Source organism: Ochotona curzoniae, unplaced genomic scaffold (genome assembly GCF_017591425.1).
Source record: "Ochotona curzoniae isolate NIBS_2020 unplaced genomic scaffold, NIBS_Ocur_1.0 scaffold_4937, whole genome shotgun sequence".
Taxonomy (NCBI): Eukaryota; Metazoa; Chordata; class Mammalia; order Lagomorpha; family Ochotonidae; genus Ochotona; species Ochotona curzoniae.
In genome coordinates, this window is record NW_024467126.1 from 5,065,641 (window position 1) to 5,090,216 (window position 24,576).

General features: G+C 64.5%; 2 protein-coding genes across 2 annotated transcripts; both read right to left on the reverse strand.

Annotated features, from left to right (window-relative positions):
- Positions 1-2,647: 2,647 nt before the first annotated feature.
- On the reverse strand, positions 2,648-9,657 carry IFITM10 (interferon induced transmembrane protein 10). Its single transcript, XM_040970948.1, has 2 exons — positions 9,211-9,657; positions 2,648-3,317 (listed from the first exon to the last, which is right to left on the reverse strand). The coding sequence occupies exons 1-2, from the start codon at positions 9,451-9,453 to the stop codon at positions 3,168-3,170; spliced, it is 393 nt and encodes a 130-aa protein (XP_040826882.1). The 5' UTR covers positions 9,454-9,657; the 3' UTR covers positions 2,648-3,167.
- A 3,056-nt stretch (positions 9,658-12,713) lies between these two features.
- CTSD (cathepsin D) lies at positions 12,714-19,265 on the reverse strand. The gene is made up of 9 exons (XM_040970755.1): positions 19,132-19,265; positions 17,558-17,747; positions 16,457-16,580; positions 16,214-16,332; positions 14,968-15,182; positions 14,285-14,407; positions 14,062-14,206; positions 13,436-13,534; positions 12,714-13,349 (listed from the first exon to the last, which is right to left on the reverse strand). The coding sequence occupies exons 1-9, from the start codon at positions 19,197-19,199 to the stop codon at positions 13,182-13,184; spliced, it is 1,251 nt and encodes a 416-aa protein (XP_040826689.1). The 5' UTR covers positions 19,200-19,265; the 3' UTR covers positions 12,714-13,181.
- Between the last annotated feature and the right edge of the window lie 5,311 nt (positions 19,266-24,576).

Sequence of the window (24,576 nt, forward strand, 5' to 3'; positions counted from 1 at the left end):
AAGAGCCATTTCCAGGAAGGCGACAGACACACCTGGGGGAGGGAGTGGGCAAGCAGCTGCTGAGGCTTAACAGAGTGGGCTGGGGGAGGCCTTGTCTGGAGCCCAGGGTGACTCTGTGGGACCCCACCCACGAGGGCTGCCCTGACGGACAGGATGTCCCTAGCAGGTGGGCGGCTCCAGCCTGGGCCTTGGGGTTTCCCATGGGCTCTGGTTATGAAGAAATGTGGTTTTCTTCTCCGTTGATCCCTGGCGTCAGTTTCCAGTCCCAGCAGGAGAAATCCAACTATATCATCAGAGTGGGCCTGCAGCTCCAAGACTCCCCTTGGCGGAGAGGGCGTGCACCCTCCCCAGACGGCACTGGCTCAGGACTCCAGTCCCACTTGGGACTGACTGCTCTCACCACCGTGAGGTTCCCGCAGCCTCATGTGGCTGTCCCCAACATGGCTGCATCCTGTGGTGACCCGCACCCCTGCCCAGCACACCTGTGGCCTCTGGGCAGAAGCTGGCAACAGCGTGCCCAGCACTGCAGGTGGTGCGGGCCCCATCAGACACTCAGGGGCCACTAAGGACAGACCTGTCCATCCCCAGGACCAGCAGCCATGGTGGCCAGCCTCCCCAGCCTTCAGGGGTGCACAAGCCAAAGCCGGTCTGAGGCCCCACGTGGCCGGGGGACTGACCCCGGACAGCACCAGGCAAGTGGGCAGAGAGAGGCACTCCCACCGAGACTCCTTCCCTTCGACGTCCACTGTCCACTGCGGCTTGTTGGGGTCCAGGAGACCCCACCCTGTGGGTCTCCCGCCCCACGTCCCAGGGAGTGGGCCTGTGGGTGCTGGCTCTCTCATGGGAGGCCTGCAAGGAATCTGCAGCTCCTGGCTGCAGCCTGGTCCAGCCTGCTGTGGTGGACACGTGGGGAGGGAGCCTGGGAGTGGACGCACACCCTCTCATTCTGTGTGTGTGTGTGTGGCAGAGGGATCCGTCTCTAAGAGACACCAGCTCCAAGAGGTGACACTGCCACAGCTCCAACAGCTACATCCCACCCTCGCCTGCCACTGCCTGCATTAAGCGGTCAGCACCCATGGCCCCCTCTCCTGACCCCCAAGCCCCTGTGTTCCCCTCCATTCCTGCCCCTGAGCACACACTCAGGCGGCAGGCCCTGCCGACCCTCCCTGCCTGCACTCCTGGCTCCGGGTGGATGAACACCCTGTGCACTGTGTCCCCTAGGATCCCGTTCCAACCCCACGGTACCTCCTGTGACCTATGACCACACTGGATTTCATGACCTCATTCTCACTACATCTCCTGTGACCTGAGGTCCTACCCCAGGATCTGTGATCCTGACCCTCATCCCACTCCGTCATCCCCAGGATCCGTGATCCTCTCCCTCATCCCACTCCGTCATCCCCAGGATCTGTGATCCTGACCCTCTTCCCACTCCGTCATCCCCAGGATCTGTGATCTTCTCCCTCATCCCACTCCGTCATCCCCAGGATCTGTGATCCTGACCCTCATCCCACTCCGTCATCCCCAGGATCTGTGATCCTGTCCCTCATCCCACTCCGTCATCCCCAGGATCTGTGATCCTCTCCCTCATCCCACTCCGTCATCCCCAGGATCTGTGATCCTGTCCCCTCATCCCACTCCGTCATCCCCAGGATCTGTGATCCTGTCCCCTCATCCCACTCCGTCATCCCCAGGATCTGTGATCCTGTCCCCTCATCCCACTCCGTCATCCCCAGGATCTGTGATCTTCTCCCTCATCCCACTCCGTCATCCCCAGGATCTGTGATCCTCTCCCTCATCCCACTCCGTCATCCCCAGGATCTGTGATCCTCTCCCTCGTCCCACTCCGTCATCCCCAGGATCTGTGATCCTGTCCCCTCATCCCACTCCGTCATCCCCAGGATCTGTGATCCTGTCCCCTCATCCCACTCCGTCACCCCCAGGATCTGTGATCCTGTCCTCATCCCACTCCGTCATCCCCAGGATCTGTGATCTTCTCCCTCATCCCACTCCGTCATCCCCAGGATCTGTGATCCTCTCCCTCATCCCACTCCGTCATCCCCAGGATCTGTGATCCTGTCCCTCATCCCACTCCGTCATCCCCAGGATCTGTGATCCTGTCCCTCATCCCACTCCGTCATCCCCAGGATCTGTGATCCTGACCCCATCCCACTACATTCCCCTTGATCCGGTGACCTTGTCCTGACCCCATTGCGTTCCCTATGACCCTTGACTCTCTCCCAAGCCTACTGGGTCATTCCTCTGATCCTCGACCTGCTCCTGACCCCCATTTGTCTTCTCTGATCTGTGACCCTTCCCCATCCCATTTGTGCTTGTGACCCTGTCCTTACTCTGTTGTGTCCAACGTCTTGCCCTGAACCCCTGCACCAAGCTTGGGGCCTCCCTTCCAGAGGCACCTGGTCTCCTGAGCCTCCCCCAGGCTGCAGGTGATCTGTCTGTCGTGTGGTGGGACATAGGCCTGTGCCCACCCAACTGTCCCACACAGCTCCCTGGGGTGTCCCAGGCAGCTGAACCCTTAGCAGCCACTCTCCCAGCCAGGATCCTCTGGAGCTGGGTCGGGTCCCCATTTAGGCCTTTCTGTCTTCAGAGACTGGCCCAAAGCGACACCTATAGGGAGTCCTACTCAGGACCTTCGTGCATCCACCTCACAGAGACAGGCAGGTGGCAGGTGCTTCCAGGCCCCCAGCAAGGAGGCTCCTGAAGGGTCACACCCCCTCCTGCGGCGGGGAGTGGACGGAGGCTGGGCTGTAGCAGGGAGGGGTTTATTGAGTCCACAGGTACAGAGCAGGGTCACAGCTTGGAGGTGGCAGGCGTCAGGGGAGACGGAGGGGTCCCCAGGCTGGCAGCCCCTGCCCTTGTCCCGGGAACTCCCTCCCACAAAAGCCCTTCTTGCTGGTTATCAGCGGGGGTGGGGACTGCTGGAACGTGGGGCGGGTGTATGAGGGGGGCAGCCGCCGGAAGTCAGGGTGCACAGTACAGGGGCAGCCAGGGCCTGCACACGCACACATACAAGGGCAGAGGCAGGAGGCAGGAGTGGTGGGCCGGCTCCCTCCAGGCCCCCCAGGCCCCAAGGGCGGAAGCACGACCCCTGGCATGACCCGGCATGGACACGAGCAGGTGTGTTGGGCCTCCCACGCGCTGGGCGCTCAGTAGTCAGAGAGAGGATACCGCAGGAAAATGAAGACCAAGAGGATGCAGGAGGCAGCCAGGGCCGAGCTGGTGATGTTGAACAGTCTGGCTGTCTTGGCGTCCTCCACCGCACCGTTCAGGTCATTGAGAAGCTTCTTGTCCCGGACCTGTGGCCAGGAGGGCGGGCAGGGGAGGAGATGGGCGTCAGCACAGGAGACCCCGGGGCCTGGTCCTGGCCTGTGCCTCCATGGCAACCCAGTCCCTCCTTTGAGCACGGGTCCCCTCTGGAACACAAAGGTTGACTTGGTGGAATGTTAGAGAAGTGAGTACTCAACTGTGACAGCTGCAAACCACAGCAGCCAAGGCCCGCACAGCAGCCAAGGCCCGCACAGCTGTGGGCACCGGCCCGGGACCTAGCTCCCTGCTGATGGCCTGGGAGAGCGGGAGAAGGCGAGCCAAGTGTGTGCACCCTGCACCTGCATGGGAAACCCGGAAGAAGCCGCTGGTATCAGCTCAGCTCAGCTCTGGCCGTTGCAGCCACTTGGGGAGTGACACAGCCGATGGCAGGCCTTGCTCTCCTTCTCTTGATAATTCTGCCTTTCAAATCACTCCGTAATCTCCGTAATCCGTAAAGTCCCACATGCCATATCTGGACACACAGATGGTACAGCCACACAGCAGCCCCGCCCAGGGTCATCATGTGGCCTAGTGGCTGTGAAACAGGCAACGGTGATCCCTGGGGAGGACGCTGCCCGGGTGGGTGTCTGGGTGGAGGGACGCTGAGTCTGCCATGATTCAGTGTGACAGACTGTGTTCTGATGTCGTGGGCCTCACTTGGGAGGCCCTGGGAAGACAGGTAGTGAGTGGGACCCGGGACCTTCAGGAAGGGACATGACCACGCAGGGAGGGGCTCGAGCCCAGCATCACGTCGGTCGGTGGTCAGGGCCCGGCCCAGCTGCCAGAGGCCGCTCCTGTTCAGGGTGAACGCCAGGGCAGTCAGAGCAGATGAGGAGCAGAGTGGGGGGAGAGCTGGGGAGGGAACAGGCACAGAATGTCCATGCCATGCCCAAGGGCTGAGCGGTCAGCACGACGGAGACCAGAGTAGAGCGGGCGGAGGGCACCAAGATGAACTGTGGCTGGACTCACGGGACAGGACGTGGCTGCATGGACCAGCGGATGGTGGGTGGAGGTGGACACGCTGGGTCCCCTGCGCTCAGCCATGGCTTACCTGCTCAGCGACTGCTCTCTGCTGACCTGGCCAGGCACCATGTGGTCAGGGCCGGGGCAGCAGCAGCCACGGCGGTGGGAGCCAGTGGGTTCCCGGCCACGTGGGTGGACAGCAGAGCTAAGGTGCCCGCAGGGCGGAGGCCTGGCGTGTGTGAGCGAGCCTTGGCAGCACGTGGCTCCCTGTGGCTGAGGCCTGCGTGGCACTCACCGGGCGCTGGCATGTGTGAGGGGGTGGACAGTGGGAAGTTTAAATCTGTGGACAGGTGAGGGACACAGCTAGGTGGCCGGGCTGAAGGAGAAAGCGGGGAGTGAGCTAGATGCAGCTCTGACTGGAGCGGAGGCTGAGCAGGGCAGGAAGCGACACAGGCAAGCCTTAACCATCACAGCCAAGCAGCAGACGGGACTGGGACGGGCACGGCTGAGTGAGGAAGAAGGGCCAGTAAGCACTCCTGGGAAGGGGAGAGCAACACAAGAGGGCAAGGCAGGCCAAACGCTGGCTGTGGGCAGCCCCTGGACATGGGCGTTAGTGGACGGGCGTCAGCACACAGGCCAGGACAGGGGCGGAGGGCAGGGGGCGAGGAGGAGGAGGAAGGCTTTTCTGAGCCAGCTGCCCCACATGTACAGCAGGGAATGGAGCACACACCTAGGTGGCTGCCTGCTGAAGGTCCCTAAGCCACTAAATACCACGGACAGGACTCGGGCACATGCCTGGCCACAGCCACCACAAACTGTTGGGCTGTGATCCTGTGGGGCACCGAGGAAGCAGAGGTCAGCTGGATGCACAGGCCCTCAGTGTGGAAGGCCCTGAGGACGGGCAGGCGCACAAGGAGAAGGCAGGAGCGGGGAAGGCGCGCATCCCTGGGGGGGACCTGGTGGATAGGGGTGAGAAATTTGGTATTTTGATGGAAGACAGGGACAATGTAAGAAGCCAAAGAGAGTGGCTGGTACTGTGGGTTAGTGTAAAGGGGCCGCCTATGGTGCCAACATCCCTATGGGTGCCGGTTGGAGTCCCAGCTGCTCTACTTGGGCCTGGGAAAGCATCAGATGACCCCATGCTTGGGCCCCTGTACCCACGTGGAGACCCAGAGGAAGCTCCCAGCTGCAGCCTGGCCCGGCCACGACTGGCACAGCCTTTTGGGGAGGGAAGCAGCTCAGGCGTTCAGGAGGAGTTGGATCTGCAGATGGATTTGTGACGAAAGAAGAGGTAAGCGGGTGAATCCCGAGACAAGTAGCTAAATGCAACCCACAAATGGACAGACGGTAAATTAGCGTGTCACTGAGGGAAAGGACAAACACGAATCCAGAGAAATGGGCGCACGGAGAGTCAGAGGGACAGACGGTGAGAAGGAACGAGGACAGCAGAGCGGCCGCACTGGTGGTCGGGGGCTGCAAGCTGTGGCAATGAGCCCAGATGAGCATGTAGACACACTCAACGGGCACTGAACGCAGGTGGGAAGGGACAGGGAGCAAGCCCAGGGTCAGAGGCGCTGGGTCAGGACGTCCCCACTGAGCGCATAGACTTGCAGGGCTGGGAGCCACAGCAGGAAGTCACTGGGACCCTAAGGAGAGACAGACAGCGGAGATCGGAACCTGAGTGCGGTGGAGAGATGGGCGAGCAGCAGACCAGACGGGTGGAAGGCTGCGTGGGTTTCTGGATGGGCTGACGGACGCGAAGGAGGATGGACTGGGATTTAAGAGTGAGTGGATGGGTGCGTAAGTAAGCAGGTGCAGGATGGATGAATGGTGTGAACAGTTGAATGAGTGGATGGGTGGGTGGGTTTGTAGGGTGGAGGGGTAGGTGGGTGGGTTGGAGGGTGAATGGATGGGTGAATGGATAGCTGGGTTAGAGGGTGGACAGATGGGTGCGTGGGTGGATGAATGGGTTAGAGGGTGGGTGGGTAGGTAAAAGGATGAGTGGGTGAGTGAGAAGGTGGGTGGATGGATGGGTGGGTAAGTGGGTGAGTGGGTGGGTGAGAAGGTGGGTGGGTAGGTGAGAGGGTGGATGGGTGGGTGAGTGGGTGAGAAGGTGGGTAGGTGGGTGAGAAGGTGGGTGGGTGGGTGAGTGGGTGAGTGGGTGGGTGGGTGAGAAGGTGGATGGGTGGGTGAGAAGGTGGGATGGATGGGTGGGTGGGTGAGAAGGTGGGTGGGTGGGTGGGTGAGAAGGTGGATGGGTGGGTGAGAAGGTGGGTGGGTGGGTGAGAAGGTGGGTGGGTGGGTGAGAAGGTGGGTGGGTGGATGGGTGAGAAGGTGGGTGGGTGGATGGGTGAGAAGGTGGATGGGTGGGTGGGTGAGAAGGTGGATGGGTGGGTGGGTGAGAAGGTGGATGGGTGGGTGGGTGAGAAGGTTCATGGGTAGGTGGGAAAGGCTGACATTCAGCAAGGAAGAGTATTCTTTCTGTCCACCCCTGGCTCTCATACCCTCACCACTGGGCCCTCTCAGTCCAAGGTCTTGCTCAGGCCCACCCTGGTTCAGGCCACAAGTCTCCCCCAGACCCTCCCTGCTGGGCCCTCTCTCACTGCCTCTGCCCTCTTCCCGGCTGGCCACGGCCTTCCTGTCCATGACTGCTGGGCCACCCAAGAGGGCAGAGGCCTTGAGGCACCCCTGGGGCTGCGTGGGAGGCCTGCTCCCCGTCTCCCTGGTTGCAGGGAGGCCCTCCCTCTGGGCACGCGGCCTTCACACACCCATCACGTGCCCAACATTGCAGGGCTTGCATTCCTAGAGCGGTAGTCAGCAGCCCCCGTTGGGTGCAGGCTTGAGCCAGAGGTGCAGCCCACGAGGCAGGCCTGGGTGCACAGCTGGAAGGTTTTCAGGGAGGGCTGGTTACAGCGGCCCCTTTGGGCCCAGCCTGCATCTTCCTGCTTCCTGAATCACTCCTCCCACCCCTCATCTGAGACCCAAGGCCTGGCAGCCCCTGCGGCCCCCTGCCCTCTGAGTCTTCCCAGGCAGGCCCTCCACGTGTCACAGAGAAGCTGATGAAGCAGGGGCTGCAGACCCCAAGGCGGAGGTCTGGGCTGGGTATGTGTGTTGCGGGTGCACAGGGAGACATGCCTGGAGCCCCAATTTCACACCAGCACCCGCAGGCCAAGGAGAAGCAAGGACAGACCTACGTGAGCACGGCACTCCCAGCCCCTGCCCACCGATCTGCCAGTGCAGGGGGTGTTCAGGGAGGCCTGGAGGTGTTGAGGGCCACCGAATGCCAGGCCAAGGAGCCTGGCTGGCGTCCAGGCGCCGGCGTGAATGGAGAATTGACTTTTTGTGTTCCTTCCCCAGAGATGGGGCTGAGAAAAAAGAGCCTGCAGCCTCAGCGTCCCACAGCCAGCTCCCTGCCCAGGGCCCGCGAGGGCACAGCCTGGCCTTCCACCCCACAGCCACCCGCGCATGTACGGACTCTGCTGGTGAACATGCAAGGGGGCGCTCAGCAAGATAGCACGGCCATCAGCCAGGACCCCCGCCCCAGGTCCACCCGTTCCCCTGGGAGGTGTCCACTGCTGGCAGTGGCAAGCGTTGGGGGATGGGCTCCTAGGTGCAAGGGGCTGGGCTGGCAGCTCTGCCCCTCTGTATGGCACAACCCCCTCAGACAGACCCCCTTTACCCCCACCTCGAGTCTCTCCTGGGCTTCCCCCACCCCTGGACAGCAGGACAAAGACAGATAGGACCCCCATCCCCGCCAGCTCTCTGTCCCAGCCCAGACCTAGCACCTTTCTGGCCTGACCTACCTACAACCCACAGCAGATGGGCCGGCCAGCCACAGCCTGAGCCAGCGGGAGGAGGGACGGCTTCCGGACAGGAGCCCAGGCAGCCAGCCACGCCTGCAGGCCACTGCACGGGTGGCCCTGCCGCCCCAGCGCTGAGGACCCTGCCTGTGTCGCTGCCATGGCACACACATGAACACACATGTGTGCACACTGAAGGAATATACAATGGCCCTGGTGGCCCATGCTCACACGCCTCACACATGTGCACACTCATGCCCATATATGAGCTGTGACACGTGCAACACAACACACACAGCCGTGAATACACTCGCACACACGGGCACACTGGATTCTCACAGCAGAGTCTGCTGCTGACTATGGTTCAAGAGGATGGCAGGAGTGCCAGCTGTCCGGGCATGTGATGATGCGGGGCACGGTGGACGCGCAGAGATAGGTCCGAGGCATCGCAGGCCCCCAACCTTCCTCCCGGGGTGGCCTCAGCGGCCCCCTTCCCTCCGTGAAGCCCCCGCCTGGCTGAGCAGCTGCCACGCAGGAATGCGTTTGGCCTTGGCTGACCCGGTGCGGCCTCAGAGGAACTGATGACCTGACTAAACATGAGCCAAGTCTTGCTTCCGGAGTGGCGACGGAGGCTGGCACAGGGCTGAGGGGAGGACCAGAGCTCCCCTGTCCCCTTCCCCCACACTAGCCGTGCCCACTGCCCGGGCGGCTCCTCCCTCAATGGGAAGGCTGGGGTCAGGGTCACCTGTGCTCAGCCCTGCCCCAACCATCCCCTCTCAGGACAGATGTCCTGCCACCCTTGGTGCAGGCAGCCCCGGTCGTCGGGGAATGACCTCCCACTGAGTGCCGGACTGGAATGCCCAGGCCGCTGCCCCGGGGTTCACCAGCCAGGGCCTGGAGGAGGTTGGCAGAGGCGTCTCAGCTCACCCCTCCCTCCACAGCAGCCCCTCGTGCCCACCTCAGCTCTGACCCCAGATGCCCGGGGATAGCTGCTGGGCAGGTCCCACCTCAGATCACTGCCCCATGCCTCCACGGCCAGAAACAGCCAGGAGTACCTCCCCACCAGCGGAGCAGCTGCGGGCTGCCCCGGCGCCCACCCTGGCCCAGCCCCGGGGCTCACTTTGAGGGAGTAGGCCAGGGCGATGAAGCCGAGGCAGCAGAAGTTGAGGTAGACGAAGTTGAAGATGGACCACAGGTAGTAGTCGTTGACCTCGCTGGTGTCCGGGTAGACCTCGATCACCGTCGTGGGATTGGTCATGGTCTTCTTCTCGGCTGAGTGCTTGCAGGCGGGGGGCGCGCCAGCCGTCCGCACGCTGTCCGTCTTGCTGCACTTGGACTCCATGGGGAACAGGGTGGGTGCCATGGGGGGCGAGGCTGAGGGCTCGGGGCCGGAGGCTGCAGGAGCCTGCAGCGCGGGGGGCTTGGACACGCAGGCGAAGCAGCCCTTGGGGGAACCTGCCGGGGGCCGCGGGAGCCAGAAGGCCCCGTCCAGGGGCACTCGGGCTTCCTGGGCGCCGTCCGTGGTGCTGGCCGGGGCTCCCAGCGGGGCTGGGCACTGGCTGGGGCCCTGGGCCTGCAGGGAGGGTGACAGTGAGGACAGGCAGGACCTTGGCACCCCCTCCCCAACAGCATCTCCTGCACTGTCCCATGGACAGCCCCCAGACTGGCGGGCCATCCCTGCCAAGGGAGCGCCAGCTGCCAGCCTGCCACCTGCCTCCCCCACCACCCCAGCCACCAGCGGCCACTGCCAGTGCCAGGGCCTTCCGCGGCAGCCTTGGCAAACACACGGAGACTTTTCATCACTTCGCCATCTGCGCACAAACACTCCCTCCCTGGCAGACACAACAGCAGCCTCCCTGGCCCGCAGTGCCCCGGCAACACTGGTCCCACACTGTTGCCACAAATCCAGACTCTCCTCACCCCCATCCCCAAAGGTCTGGGAGGCCGACCCCCTATGGAGGCCGCCTTAAACAGGAACTGGCCCCCTAGCTAAGCTCCAAGAGGCACCTGCGCGCGCTCACCGCGGACACTGGGGCGCAGACCCTGAGAGTCCCCATGGCCACTAAAGCTGGGACGCCATGGCTGGAGGGGGTGGGGAACACAGCCTGGCGCGCATCGCACCCCGCCATCCCCCACCGAAAGCGTTGTGGGACCCCAGAAGTGCTCAGTCGCGCAGAGCCACCCATCCCACCCCCCGGGGCCACACTCTGCGGGAGGAGCGCTTCTCCAGCGAGGTACCGAGGTACCGTGGTGCTCGCGCCCTGCGCCACTCTGGAGCCTGGAGCCCGAGCGGGGCGCGGGGCCTGGGGCCGGGGCTCAGTGGCTCTGCGCCCGGCCTGGCTCTGAGGCAGCCGCGGGACAGCAGGTCCTCACCTGCTGATGACTCCTGGGGCGGCGGACCCCAGTGCTCGGCGCGTGCGTCCTTGCACCGTCCCGTGCGCCGCTCCGCGCTCTGTCCACCGCCGATCCGCGCCCCGCGGCCGAACCTTGCGGGTAGGGAACGCGCGGGGCTCGGCGGCGCCGCTACCTCCCCCGCTCCCGCGTCCCTCCGCAGCGCCGGGCGGGCGGCCGCAGCCTGCGCCTGACTCACGGCGGCCTCGGCGCAGGCTCCTCCGCCTCCCCCGCCGCAGGGTGGGGGCCCGGCCGGCCGGAAGCACCACCCCGAGAAGTCGCAGAGTGGACAGCGGCGCGGCTACCCCGTGGTGCCGGCGCCCCCCGCCTCCGGCCCTCGCTCTAAGTCCCCCAGAGAACCCCATCGCTGGTCTGATCCCCTACCCTGGCGCCCACTCCTGGCTCCCTGCTGCCTTCTACACCGCCACCCCCACCCCCAGGGCCTTGCCCTTTTCTCCAAGTGTCTCCTCCGCATCCCCTCCTCAGCCCCACTCCCCGGCACCCAGTCCTTGCACCTGTCCAGGAAGACCCAGGCATTACTAAGGGAGCCTGCGAGGTCACCAGCTTGTCCTCCAGCTTGCCCAGCCCCTTTCTGTGCTCCTTCCTGTCCCCACCCTGTGTCCCTCTGCGTCTCTGGCCCTGACAGCCCCAAACTCTAATAAGTAAAGTTTCTCCTTTCCTGAGGACCCTGCTGCTGCCAGCTCCTGGCGGCCCTGCGTCTCTACCCACACAGACCAGAACAAGCCCCTGCTCTCACTGGTCAGCTGCCAGCCACCGTACAGGTGTCCCTGCAAGGTCCCCTCTGCCTCGGGGGCTTGCTGTCCCAACCCAGCACACGGGAACGGGCGGGGACATCCACCTGTCCCTCTGAGCTCTACCCACTCACCCCGATAGCTTCCTCTCCCCAGCCCCTGACCTGCCTCTGGGACTGTGGGATTCTCGCCCCCCTCCCCTGCCCTAGGATGCCTGACCCCGTGACAGCAGCCTGTCCCTTCCCCCAGTGGCTCTCCAGGCACCCCCTGCTCCGTGTCTTGTCCTGCCCAGGCTCTGGCCCCCACTCTGCCCTTTCTCTTGTAAGGTCCCTGCCGTCCCCCTATGTCTCCCACACTCTCCTCCTCTTCCCACATCCCGGGGTCCGCTGGGGGACCTCTCCCTAACTCAGCAGGCCGTCCTCGGTCCCCCAGAACCACCTCCTCTCCCCAGCAGCCCCCAGCCCTTCTGGGAACCCCTTTCCCAGGACAGACCCCGCCTCCTCCTCAAGCCCCTCCCCTCCCCACCCCCACGGGTCCTGGCACAGCACGGACCTATACAGGTCAGGAACCCTCAGATGTGGATAATCCTGGGCAAGCGGGAGCAAGTCCCAGCAGACAGCTCCCCAGCCCTCTCCTGGGCACCCTGGCCACCTCGCCAAGCCAAGGCTCCTTGGGCCATGATGGGGAGAGGGGAGACTCAGTGCTCCTTGCACTCAAGACCTGGCATGGAGGAACCCAGACTGGAAACCTGGGGTCAGGTCCAACCAAAGCTGCCTTCCTCACTTGGAGCCGTGTCACCCCATTCTCCCCGCTCCACCCCGGGTAGGGGGCCTGGTCTGCCCAGGGTTTGGTAGGTATGCCCCAGCCTGCTTGGAGGTCACCAGGTCACCGTGCCAGGGGAGGGTAGAGGCTGGCCTTCCCTTGTCCCACATGCTCTGGGGCTGCCTCCGCATCTCTGCCAGCCCTTGGACCCCTGCCCTGAGCCATGGAGGCCTCCTCAGGCAGCCCAGGGCAGGAGTGCCTATGTCCTCCCGGGGGCCCTGCCCTGCACCCTGGGCCCCCCGGCAGGTTCAGGACAGTCTGTCCTGCGGGGTTGGGCCTTTCTGGCCTGACCCAAGGGATCCTGGCTCGGCTTCCGGTGCTCACAAGCTCCTGCTGACCCTTCCAAACTCGGTCACTCCTGGCTCCTGCCAGCCAGTGACCCCACCGGCTCAGCTCTGGGCCAGCCAGGCTGTGGCAAGCACCAGGCCACTCAGGTCAATGAGGGCGCAGCCTGCCCCCGTCCAGCCAACCAACCAGACGGGTGGGCAGTGAAGGCAGGGGCCCAGCAACCAGGGCACTGCTCTGGGCAGAAGCCAGCCCTGGCTGCTGGGCAGGGTCTTTCAGGCAGTGTGCCCCCTGACCCCAGGGCAGAGCCTGGCACAGGGTCGGCTCCCAGCTCCTCCCTGGACCCTCTCCCAGCAAAACACACAGACACAGCTTAGAGGCCCAAAGTGTATTCTCACGGCCTCGGACCATCCTGTCCCCCGACAATGCGTGGCCCCAGGACAGTCCCACTGTCCACCTCTCCCTCCCTCCAGCTCCTTCCTACTTATCAGCGGGCCTCAAACAGCTGGCGTCCCTCAGGACACAGGAAGAGATGAGACAGCGGGCACGGGTGCCAGCTCAAGGTTGGGCAGAGAACTAGCAGGAAGGGCAGGTTCTCAGGGCCAGTTGGGCGGCATGAGGCACAAACCCCTCACTGTGGGTAGGCCAGGCCCACGCCTGCCCCAGCCCTTCCGAGACGGCAGCCACAGGCCCAGCTCAGGCTATGGGCGGGTGAGTGTGAGTGTGTGAGTGAGCATGAGTGTGTGGTTGAGCGGAGGAGGGGCTGGGAGGCCTGAGGTCTGGCCACTCCTGCCCCCTGCCCCGAGTCTGTTGCATCTCTGCTGGCCGCGGCGCTGGCCATCTAGTGCTTGGCGGCCTCGGCGAAGCCCACCCTGTTGTTGTCGCGGTCGAACACGGTGTAGTAGCGGCCGATAAACACGTCGCCGAGGATCCAGAGGGGCCCGGCGGGCGGGGGTATGTCCATGCCCATGAACCCGCTCAGGCAGATGGTCTTGCCGCCCTGGGACACCTGTAGGGCCACGGGGGTCACAGGGAGGTCACGCCAGGGTCATGGGGGATCAGACTGGGGTCGCATTGGGGTCACGTGGGGCCCACCTTGAGTGTGTAGTCTTCAGCAGACAGGGTGTAATCTCTGCCTCCCAGCTTCACGGTGACCGGGGGCAGGCTGGACACCTTCTCACAGGGGATCATGTACTAGTAGGGGGGGAGGGGAGGATCAGCCGGAGCCCGCCCACCACGCCCCTCTCCACCCCACCCTGCCACGCCCCTCTCCACCCCACCCTGCCACGCCCCTCTCCACCCCTGCCATGCCCCTCTCCATCCCACCCTGCCATGCCCCTCTCCATCCCACCCTGCCATGCCCCTCTCCATCCCACCACGCCATGCCCCTCTCCATCCCACCCTGCCACGCCCCTCTCCACCCCTGCCACGCCCCTCTCCTCTCCACCCCTGCCACGCCCCTCTCCACCCCTGCCCTGCCACGCCCCTCTCCACCCCACCCTGCCACGCCCCTCTCCACCCCACCCTGCCATGCCCCTCTCCATCCCACCCTGCCATGCCCCTCTCCATCCCACCACGCCCCTCTCCACCCCTGCCACGCCCCTCTCCACCCCACCCTGCCACGCCCCTCTCCACCCCACCCTGCCACGCCCCTCTCCACCCCACCCTGCCACATCCCACCACGCCCCCTCTCCCCTCTCCACTCTGCCCCTGGGACTCACCTCGCCCTGGATGAGTGGTATTGCCCCGATGGCCCTCTGCAGCTCCCGTACCTCATCCACAGGACCCACCAGCAGGGACGTGCCGGTATCTACGATGGCCTCACAGCCCCCTTCGCACAGGGTCAGCCCGTTGCCTACCAGCAGCCTGCAGGGAGCGTGGGTGAGCTCGTTTGCATGGGCTCAGCCTTCCTGCCCCCCGAGCCTGGGTGTGCCCAGCACTCACTGGTCCATGTGCACCTGCCAGTAGGCCTTGCGGGTCACGTTCAGGTAGGACAGTTGGCCCTGGTAGTACTTGGTGTCCACGCCGCCCAGCATAAGCTCGCCCCCAGGCTGGGCAGTTGGGTTCCTGTGGGCAGGGTGAAGCCAGAGGTTACCAGCACACCTCTCCAGGCGTGGGAGGACTGACCAGGAAGAACAGCCAGCCAGCTTCCCCCAGCAGGCCCTCATGCCCGTGGGCCTGCGCATTCCTGGAGCCCTGGCTTCCCGGACACGAACTCAGCTGTCAGGGTCCCATGCCCCACAGCCAAGGGCAGGTCCGGGAGGGGGAGGAGTGTTGCCAGCAGGGTTTGGGGCTGCTATTCCAGCAGCAGTGGCCCCAGTGAGCAGTCAGGCCCGGAGCCTTGAGTGGGACCCAAGCAGGCAGCGGCCAGCCGCCAGGAGTGGCAAAGGGCTGGAGGCTGAGCCCAGCAGGTGGCCCCAGCTCTTTAAGACCCGCCCCCTAGCCTGGTAAGAGGCAATGGAGGCACAGGTCTCCCTCTAAGGTCCCTTCACTTCAGGTCACCGCAGGCTTGGCCTCCCTGTGTTGCAGCAGCAGCCAAGACACTGGCCTTCTCAGCAAAGTGCAGCCAGTCCCGTCCCCAGGACGCCACAAGGTCCGAGGCAGAGAAGGCCCTGCGGCCAGCGCACCTGTTCAAGTAGAACGAGAAGACATTCTTCTCCACCAGCTTCTGCTGCATGAGGTTGTCGAAGACGGGCAGCACGTTGTTGACCGAGATGCGGGGGTACGCCATGCCCAGGATCCCGTCGAACTTGGCCGCAATGAATGTGACGCCCGGCTGCTTGGTGGCCTCCCCAAAGATCTGCCTCTCCACCTGGATGCCGCTGGATGCCGAGCAGGGCACCTGTGGCCGGGAGGGCAGAGGTCAGTGGGCATATCTGGTCGCCTGAGCCCCACACCCGACCCCAGCTGCACGCAGCCATGACCATGCGCCCCAGCTCGAGGGACACTGGCTCAGCCTCCACGGGATGGCGAGATGGACAAAGCAGGGCATGGGATGTGGGTGTGCCACAGAACTTAGAGCTGGAAGCCAGGACAGAGGCTGGCCACCTGCCACCCTCTCTGTGTGCCAGGCCCTGCGGCTCAGGAACAAGACGCTGAGCCTGGGGCACTGAGACAGCCAGGGCCACTTCAGCTCCTCCTCCAGCCCCAGGCTGAGGCTGCAGACACAAGCGGGCAGGATGTGGGGAGAGAGGGGGATGGGAGGCCAACATCCTGTTGGGGCAAAGCAACAAGGTAGAACCTCACAATCCCACCAGCACAGCCGGGCTGGGAAGGCAGTCCCAGCCCTGGTCCCTACCAGCTCCACGGCAGCTGGCACAGGCCCCGGGCCCCACAGCTGAGTCCTGCACACCCCTCTGCCCTAAACCACACGACACTGCTGGGGCGGGGGCTTCCCTCTGCTCGAGGTCCGCACAGGAGACAGGCACTGGCCCTGCCCTGGGGGAGGACCGCACATCTCACACCTTCCCGTCCCGGCAAGCCGCAGGAACCCTGACCGACCCGTTCAGGCGCCCTCCCACCCTCCCACTCACCTCAGCTGGTCACGGCCCCGCCCAGCCTGCTTGCACCTGTGTCACCACCCGGGGTGGGGGGTGTCGCAATTTCCCTCCCAGCTCTGCTTCCAGTCGGCCTGCCCCTCTTGCTCACCACAGCCCTCCTCCCCTGCCCCTGCATCCCTCCCACCCCAGGGAACCTGGCCATCCCTCCAGACCTGCTGCCACCTCTCCCCTACCCCGGAGCCTTGGCTCAGACTGTGTGCTGGGCAGGCTCCTGGAGGCCACGGGCCATCCGGCCTTGCACACGCATGTAGGAAGGACCCCCGCCCCCTCCCCACACAGCCCCTGCCCTGGGAGTGGCCCAAGCAGGACTGACCGACACAGTGTCCTGGCTTAGGTACCCGGAGAGGCTGCCCGAGCCATAGTGGATGTCAAACGAGGTACCATTCTTCACGTAGGTGCTGGACTTCTTGCTGTTGTACTTATGGTGCATCCCTAGGGGTCAGAGCAAGGCAGGGGCTGTCAGCCGGCCGCCTGCAGGGAGTCACACCCAGACGTGCGCCCTGCAGAGGGGCCAGGCGGCGGCTGAGCAGGTGCACTGCAGCCAGGTGACACTCACAGCAGGCGATGTCCAACAGCTTGCAGTGAACAGAGGGGACCCACAGGTTGGAGGAGCCGGTGTCAAAGACGACGGTGAAACATTGGGGGGGCGTGCCAATGCCGATCTCCCCGTAGTACTGGGCCTGGTTGGGAGACACCGGCTGTCAGCTCAGAGCTCAGCTGGGACCAGGGGCCCTCGGCTGACCCCGCTGGCCGAGCTGGGTTGGGAGGGGGCTTCCCTGGCAGTACAGGCACAGCATTTGGGCCTGGTTCCCACTGCTGCCCCCTCCTGCCTGTCACACAGTCAGAGGGACTGGGCCAAGTATGTCTAGAGACAAGCCCAAGGTCAGCCATGGCCTGCAGCCACGTCCAAGACAGGGAGGGGTTCGGACCCAGCTCGGATGACAGCCCCCAAATCTGGCCTTGGCTTCCCTTTCAGTGCCCATGGTGAGTGGGGGCAGCCAGGGAGGTAACCCCTATTTGGAGCCCCCGCAAGGGGGGTCCTGGATGCAGCCTAGGGTATCATGCCTCACCCCATGCCAGCCAGGGGCAGTCGGGCCACTTGCCCCCAGGGGGAAGCCTTGCTGACTCATGACCATGAGACAGTGACTCAGCAAGGCTCCATTGTCGGGGGGGACCGTGAGCCCGCCGGCAGGGCCCCCAGCTCCCCCCAACCTGTCACATGGTTGAGTCTCGAGCTTCCTGTCCCGGCCAGGCCTTGCGCCAAGCAGGTCAGGGAGCACAGCCCGCCCCCCCAGCATGCAGGCCACACATCCCACACCCAGGGAGATTGTGGCTCAGAGCCCTCCTGGCCAGGTCAACCGGGTCCAGCGTGCTGTTAACGTGGCTTCCAGAATGTTCCACTCTGAGCCTGTCTGCTCCCTGAAGGAGCAGAAGGCATAATGGAAGAGATGGCAAGGGGTACGGGGGCTGCCTGTAGCATCCCCCTGGGGGTCGCAGGCCGCAGGGCTGGGAGGCCTGCTTGGGCAGCCTCCAGGACACTAGACGGCCAGCCGTAAGGACCGGACAGGGGCTCAGCCACAGCTGCTCGGCGGGGGCTGGGTGTGCAGACCCAGTGCCGCCACCCCTCCCCTCACCCCCCGCCCCGGCCGACGCTCACATCCATGTAGTTTTTCAGCATCTCTGGGACCGGCTCCTTGTGCCCCGAGGAGGGCTCATGCGAGTACTTAGAGATGGTGTTCTGAGCAAATGACGACTCCTCCGCGGAGCCATGGGCCACCAGATCCTCCACAGGGCCCCAGGCCTCCGACATGGTCCGACGGATGGACGTGAACTTGTATAAAGGAATCCTACCGGGATAGACAGGTCCGTATCAGAACAGACTCCTGTGCTGTGGCTGCCACCTGTCACCGCAGGCACCCTGCAGGGCCAGGCAGCAAAGGCCCAGCGTGCTCCGTGACACTGAGGTGGCCCTCCCTAACCCAGGGGCGCAGGCCCACTCCGCCACCCCGTCTCCAAGTCCCTGCTCTCCGGCTGCCCCTGCCCTGGGCTCCTCCAGGATGGAGCCTGGGGCGTGTCAGGGCCTATCAGGCTGGCCTCCCAGCTCCAAGTCCTCCCCGGCCTGCTACGGTGCCCAGGGTCCAGCCGCACCTCCCTGAACACGCACTGCTAGCAAGGTGGTCCCCACTTTCTAGTCAGCCCAGGCCCCTCAGCCTGACTGTGGCCTGCTTGCCCTGAGGGCCCCATGACCTCCATGTGTTGCCCCAGGGCACCCACACTGGCACGAGCACCCTCCATGGGCCCCAGCACTGCACGGGAGGACGCGCCAGGCTCAGGCTGCCAGGTGTCCTGCGGGCTGCGCCGCCTGGGCCCAGCCCATGGAGAGCTCTTCCAGCTTTGAATTACTGTGGAGAACAAGGTCGTAGCCGACTATTCCTGGCACAGCAAGGGCACACTCCAGGAGCCAGCTTTGTTGCCCAACGGTGAGCAGGCCGGGCAGTCCTGGGTGTGGCCAGGGACCAAGGAAGCCGGTGCCCGGAATCCCATGGGGCCCGGAACATTCCCAAGGCCATGCCGGAAGTCCCAGCGCCTTTGTCTGCTGCAGCCTCTGTCCTCCTGGGAGAGGGGAGGCCCGTGGGTGGGGTAGGCAGGGCTCTGGCAGGCTGGCAGGCCCGGGCAGTGCCTGCTTCTTGACCCTGGCTGCCTCAAAGGAGGCTACAGCCTGGAGGCTCAGGCAGGCTGGCTCCCACCCAGCCCCCTGCCCCCTCGCCGGCCCAGCCAGCTACCTGGGAGCTTAACTACCTGTGTGCGCAGTGCAACAGGCCTAAGACCCTACCTCACAGGGGACGGGTGCTGGGGCCTGAGGTGGCCCTCACAGGGACAGGAGCCCCTGCCCCAGGGTGGGCTGCCTGGGCCATTCCCGGACCCCGCCTTCCTTTGGCCCCTGTGGGACTCCCCGGGCCCCGGGGGGGACTCCCTGGTGGAAACAGCCCAATTCTAACACCTGTCTGTCTGTCCCCCTCCTTCGCTCCCTCCCTGCCCCCCTGGCCTGCCCCGGGTCAGGGCCTTCCCCTGGTGGATGGGCCCCAGGGAATCAGGAAGGAAAGGCCTTCTGCCAGGGCCCCGGCGACCCCCGCGGCTACAGAGCCGGCGGGCGGCACAGGTGCACTCCCGCACGGGCGGGGGGCAAGGGGACGCCGGCGCGCGCCCCACCAGCCGGGCCCCGGGCATCACCTGACGATCGCGGTGGTGGAGGTGGCCAGCAGGCCGAGGGCGAGCAGCAGGAGGCCGGGGCTCTGCATGGCGGCGGTGGCAGCGGGGCGACCCGGTGGCGCGCTTATAGCCGGGATGACGGCGCAGTCGGGCCGGGTCAGCTGACCGCTTGTTTGCCCCGGGGTTGGTCACGTGGCCGCGGCCCGCGTGCGCGAGGCGGGGACTCGGCGGCCTGGGCGGGGCGTCCCGGCTGGCGGCGCGCAGGGCGGCCGTGTGCGCGCGCCCCTGCGCCCCTGCGCCCCTGCGCCCCTGCGCCCCTGCGCCCCTGCGCCCCTGCGCCCCTGCGCCCCTGCGCCCCTGCGCCCCTGCGCCCCTGCGCCCCTGCGCCCCTGCGCCCCTGCGCCCCTGCGCCCCTGCCCAGACCCTAACCCGAGGTCCCCGAGTTCAAAGCATACTGAAGGAAAGGAAGGCGCAGCCGGGTCTCCTGCTGGGAGTCGGGGCCTGGTACTGGCTGTGCTCGCGCTGGGCACTCTCCTTACCCCAGTCTGCCTGGGCGATGGGCATTGAGTTAAATGCCAGAGAGGCCAAGGCTGCCCAGGGAGTTGACACAGGGGGGCTGGGCCCAGAGGACGTTCAGCTGCGGGGGCTCCAAGCCCCCAGGCAGACCCAGTTTTGTGGTCCCCAAGAGGTGGGCCTGAAGTTCCCTCACCTCGGGTGCCTGGCCCCAGCCCAGCCTTCCTCCAGTGCTGGCCCGTGGTACGCCACGGCTGCTCTGAGGCCAGTGGGCCACTGTCCCTAGATTTTCAGTCCAAACCTGGCCGCAAGTAGGCAGGGTCCGTGGCAGGCCTGGACCAGGAGCTGGCCAGGGAGTGGTCCCTTGCGGCCCGCCGAGCACCGAGCGTGGCCGGTGCACCCACTGGGGGCCGAGGGGATGGGTAGCCGAGTGATGGCTACTGGAGGCTCACGTGGGGTGTGGGGCTGGTGCTGGGCTGGGTTGCCCCTGAGGGCTGTGACCAGTTCCACAGCTGCAGGGTGTGGAAGGCATGTGGTGCCTCGGTTCCCCCAGCTTGTGGCAAGGGCCAGGGGGCCACATGTGCTGTGCAGGCGAGGGCGGTGGGTTTTTGCAGCCTGCAGCTCAGTCAGCTGTCCCCTCCCGCCATCAGGGCTGGGCCCACCTGTTTCCAGAGCAAAGCACTCTTGTGTCCTTACCTGGAAGGCATGGAGCCCCCCAACCCCTACCTCCCTGCCCTGCCTTTGGCCAGCAGAGGCCTTCCCTCCCCCTCCTGTTTATTTGTTTGTTTGTTTACTAGAGAGGCAGAAAGGGGAAGAGATGAGAACCCTTCAGGTCTCCAGTGCTTCGAACAGGTTGGGCTGGGCCAGCTGGAGCATGGAGCCAGCACCCAGCACCTGCTGCCTGCCCTGGGGTTCTGGGCAGGGCCCAGGGTCCTAGGGCTGCCCGGGGAAGGTGCCTACTCTGCCAGTATCTCCTGCAGGTAGCGGGCAGCCAGGGCTCAGTCAGAGAAGGGTAACCTGGCTGTCTGGGAGGCCAGCACCGAGATGGGGTCAGGGAGGGGAGTGCGGGGCAGCGGGTGTGTGTGTGTGTGTGTGTGTGTGTGTGTGTGTATGAAGGGGGCAGGGCCTAGCTTTAACAGCCAGTGCCTGTCCCCCTGCCGCCCCCTCACCGCCCAGTTCCAGCTGTGGTCAAGCCCCCGGGGCTGAGCCGGGGTGTCAAAGCTTGTTGTTGTCTGGAAGGTCGCCCACAGAGACAACAGCCTGAGGGAGGTGGGAGATGAGAAGAGGCTTGTGTCCTGGGAGGAGAGCTCTGCCTGTCCACAGCACTCAGCCTGTTCCCAGCGCACACTCGCCGGGCGGAGAAGGCGGTGTGGCCGGAAGCCCGTGGATGGTTGGCAGGGATGTTGAGGCCACAGCTACCTGTGCTGCCCCTGCTCTCAGCTGGGGATCTGGCGTTTGCATGTTCAGGCCCCGATGTGATACCTGTGGGAGGCTTGTGGGAGGTGGGTTCTCCCAGGCAGTGTGTCGTGGGAAGCAGGTGGGCGGGTCTGAGGAGGAAAGTGGTCTCCAGGAGCTCCAAGGCACTGAGTCACCCTGTGCCAGCTCCTGCAGCATGAGTCACCCCCGGGGAGGCCAGGCCACACGGCCCCCGGGAGAGAGGGGCCCCAGCCAAGGGCCTAGGCTTTTGGTTCAGAGTGGCTGAGGAGGCCAGGGAGGGGATTAGCTTGGTCAGCTAATCCCAGGGAAGGCCGGGGAGGGCCAGACTGTGAATGGGGGGAGGGGTGCCCAGACAGGTGAGGGGAGGGGAAGCAAAGGGGCACTGATGGAGTGGGTGCAGGAAGCGAGCTCAGCTCTCCTGTGGTGTCCCATTCCAGATCCTGGCACTCCCTAGGACCCTGGCACAGCAAGAGCTGAGCCCTGTCCCAGAAGGGTGAACCCTGAACCCCAGCCCTGGAGGACAGCAGATGATCACGCGGGCGAGGTGGACACCTGCTGGGAGGCCCCAGCACCCAGGGACCTGTGATCACCGCCCGAGGTCAGGCCTCCTGCTAGGACACTGCATCAACCTGTGTGTGCTGCCACCACATGGGGGTGAGCCACAGGACTGCAAACCAGCACCCCCAGGGAGAGCTCAGTGGGGCGGTGTCCTAGGGCAAGAGGCTGCCTCAGACAGTAAAGCTGAACCCTTGGAAGGGGTAGAAGTAAGACCCGCCCCCAGTCTGTGTCCTCTAGTCTGGACTGTCCTTGCCTGTTCTCTGTCAGCTGCACCAACTCAAGCAGTCGAGTGCATCCGTGCAGATGACCAATGGCTGGTGCTATCCTTAGGGGATCACGGCAGGGCAAACCCAGGCCTGGGTAGAACTCACCTGCCCCCTCTGCTCCACGTCCAGGCCAGCAGGGACACACCCAGAGAGCAGGGCATCGCAGGTGGGATGGAGCCATCAGGAGAGCTGGTAGAATGGAGCCATCAGGTGAGGTGGAGGGACGGAGCCATCAGGTGAGGTGGAGGGATGGAGCCATCAGGTGAGGTGGAGGGATGGAGCCATCAGGTGAACTGTGGGGACGGAGCCATCAGGTGAGGTGGAGGGATGGAGCCATCAGGTGAGGTGGAGGGACGGAGCCATCAGGTGAGGTGGAGGGATGGAGCCATCAGGTGAGGTGGAGGGACGGAGCCATCAGGTGAGCTGGTGGGATGGAGCCATCAGGTGAACTGTGGGGACGGAGCCATCAGGTGAGCTGGGGGATGTGGCCATCAGGAGAGCTGGGGGATGTGGTCATTAGGTGAACAGGTTGGTTGTGGCTCCTGGGTGAGCTGAGGGTGGAGGGATGGGCAGGTTTTCCTGTTGGGCAGCTGCATGGTTGATGGTGTGGCCCCCAGTTTAGCCTGCACTTCCTGTTTTGGGTGCTGCAAGGCTCCTGAGCATCAAGAGAATTGAGCAATGCTTTCTGGTTCACCCGGAGAATGCTCAGTTGTGATCACATGGATCCTGCAATAAAGGCTCATGTGCCAGGACAGCTGGAGGGAGCCTCCTCTGGTCCCCCAAAATCCGCATTCTCTCTCAGCTGTGTCCAGTTGTGCTGCAGCACCCTGGTTCCCCACTCAGGAGGGGGCCACCCTGGAGCTCCATGACCCCATCACAACCTGGCCGTGAGGGGTTGTGGAAGGGAGAGGAAGTGGATTTCTGGGTGGCTTCTCACCCCAAGAGAATCTTCTGTGCTCACACAGGCCAGTGCCTACCTCCTCTCGGGTGGAAGGGTGGTGCTGATCCCTCTTTGGCACCTGAACAAACAGGTTTGGGGCTTCAGGGCCCCCTCCCTCTGGAGTGGTAACTCAAAGACAGGGATAGAATGGTGTGGACTTGGAGCCAGGTCCTGAGTCCTGAGTCTGGGGGCTGCCCAGAGGGTTTGTGGGCAGGAGCAGGGACAAAGTGGAGTAGTAATGGCTCCCCCTGTGAGGGCCCCCATCTCAGCATAGCTTTAGAGACTGACGCCCCTGGCCATGAGACCTCAATGGGCATCTTCTCCCCATACCTCAGACTTCTGCTCTGTGAAATGGGATTGCAGTGTAGGTACCGTGCCCGGTAGGCATGGTGCATAGGCACAGGTGCTCACAGAGGAACTGCCACTTGCCTCGGGGTCACATTCCGGGGGAGTGAGTGGAAGGTCTCTGCCTGCTGGATAGAGAGGTGCGGGAGGAGCTGGGGGAGCACATAGTGCTTGGGGTGGAGGTCAGAGTGTAGCAGTGTCAGGGTAGGGGCTGCAGCCTTCTTGGCATCTGAGGGTAGAGACTCGACTCTTGACTCACATATCAGGATGGAACTGGGAAGAGTGAGGCATGTCGTGTGCCGCTCAGGAGCCCCACAGCAGCCAGGAGGAGCCCAGGATGCCCTGGCAGGGGCGCTCCCCACAGCAGCCAGGAGGAGCCCAGGATGCCCTGGCAGGGGTGCTCCCCACAGCAGCCAGGAGGAGCCCAGGATGCCCTGGCAGGGGCTCTGGGGCTGTCCACGGTTGTATACATCAGAGCTTGAACCCTGGCTCTTCTGTCTCCCAGGGCATGACACATGGTTGCATCCCACCTCTACTTCCCATTCATTTGTCACCAATGAGTCTGTGGGAACTGCTGGCCAGTGCAGGAGAAGACCTGGGTCCAGGGCGCCTCTCCGTACTGGAAGGACCTTGTGCCTGCTGGGACTGGAGACAGGCAGCTCCTCAGAGATAGGGAAGAGGCACCATGGGAGACCAGTGGGGACAGCCAAGTGGAGGGTCCGGAAAAGGCAGGGACCAGGCAGAGGAAAGGGGGCCTGGACCCTGTCGGAGCATTAATGTGAGGCTGGTTAGAGCCAGGACAGGAGGTGGGCAACCACAGTGGAGAGCAGAGACCAGGCAGACGTGGCTAGTGGCATGGACAGTGTGTGTGTGACGGGTGGGAGGAGCTGCCAGCAAACCCCAAGGTTGGAGAGACCCCCCAGGGTGAAAGGGCAGACCTCTGCCAGTGCTTGACCCTGTTGCCTGCCACCCACCACTTGTTGGTCTCAGAGCATGTGATGGTCTGACAGCAGACTGCAGGCCACTTGGCAACTTCCTTTCCCTTCCAGGCCAGTGACTATGGTCCCATGTAGTGTGCCACCCGCAAAGGGGAGTCCTGTGGTCCTCACTGCCCCTTCAGGTCTTCACGGAGGTACTGGCCCTGGGCTAATGCAGGGCTTGGCTGAGGCTGACCGTCCGTCCAGGAGGCCACACATGAGCACAGCAGCGGGGGGTCACCTAGGCACTGGGCTTGTGGAGAGGGTGCTCACCCAGGGACTGGGCTTGTTGGGGAGCTCACCCAGGGACTGGGCATTTGGAGGGCTCAAACGAGGACTGGAACATGGCGGGGAGCTCACCGAGGGGCTGGGGTGGCGGTGGAAGGGACAGGCCCAGACTACTAGTAGTTAATACCCCGTGACTGGGACA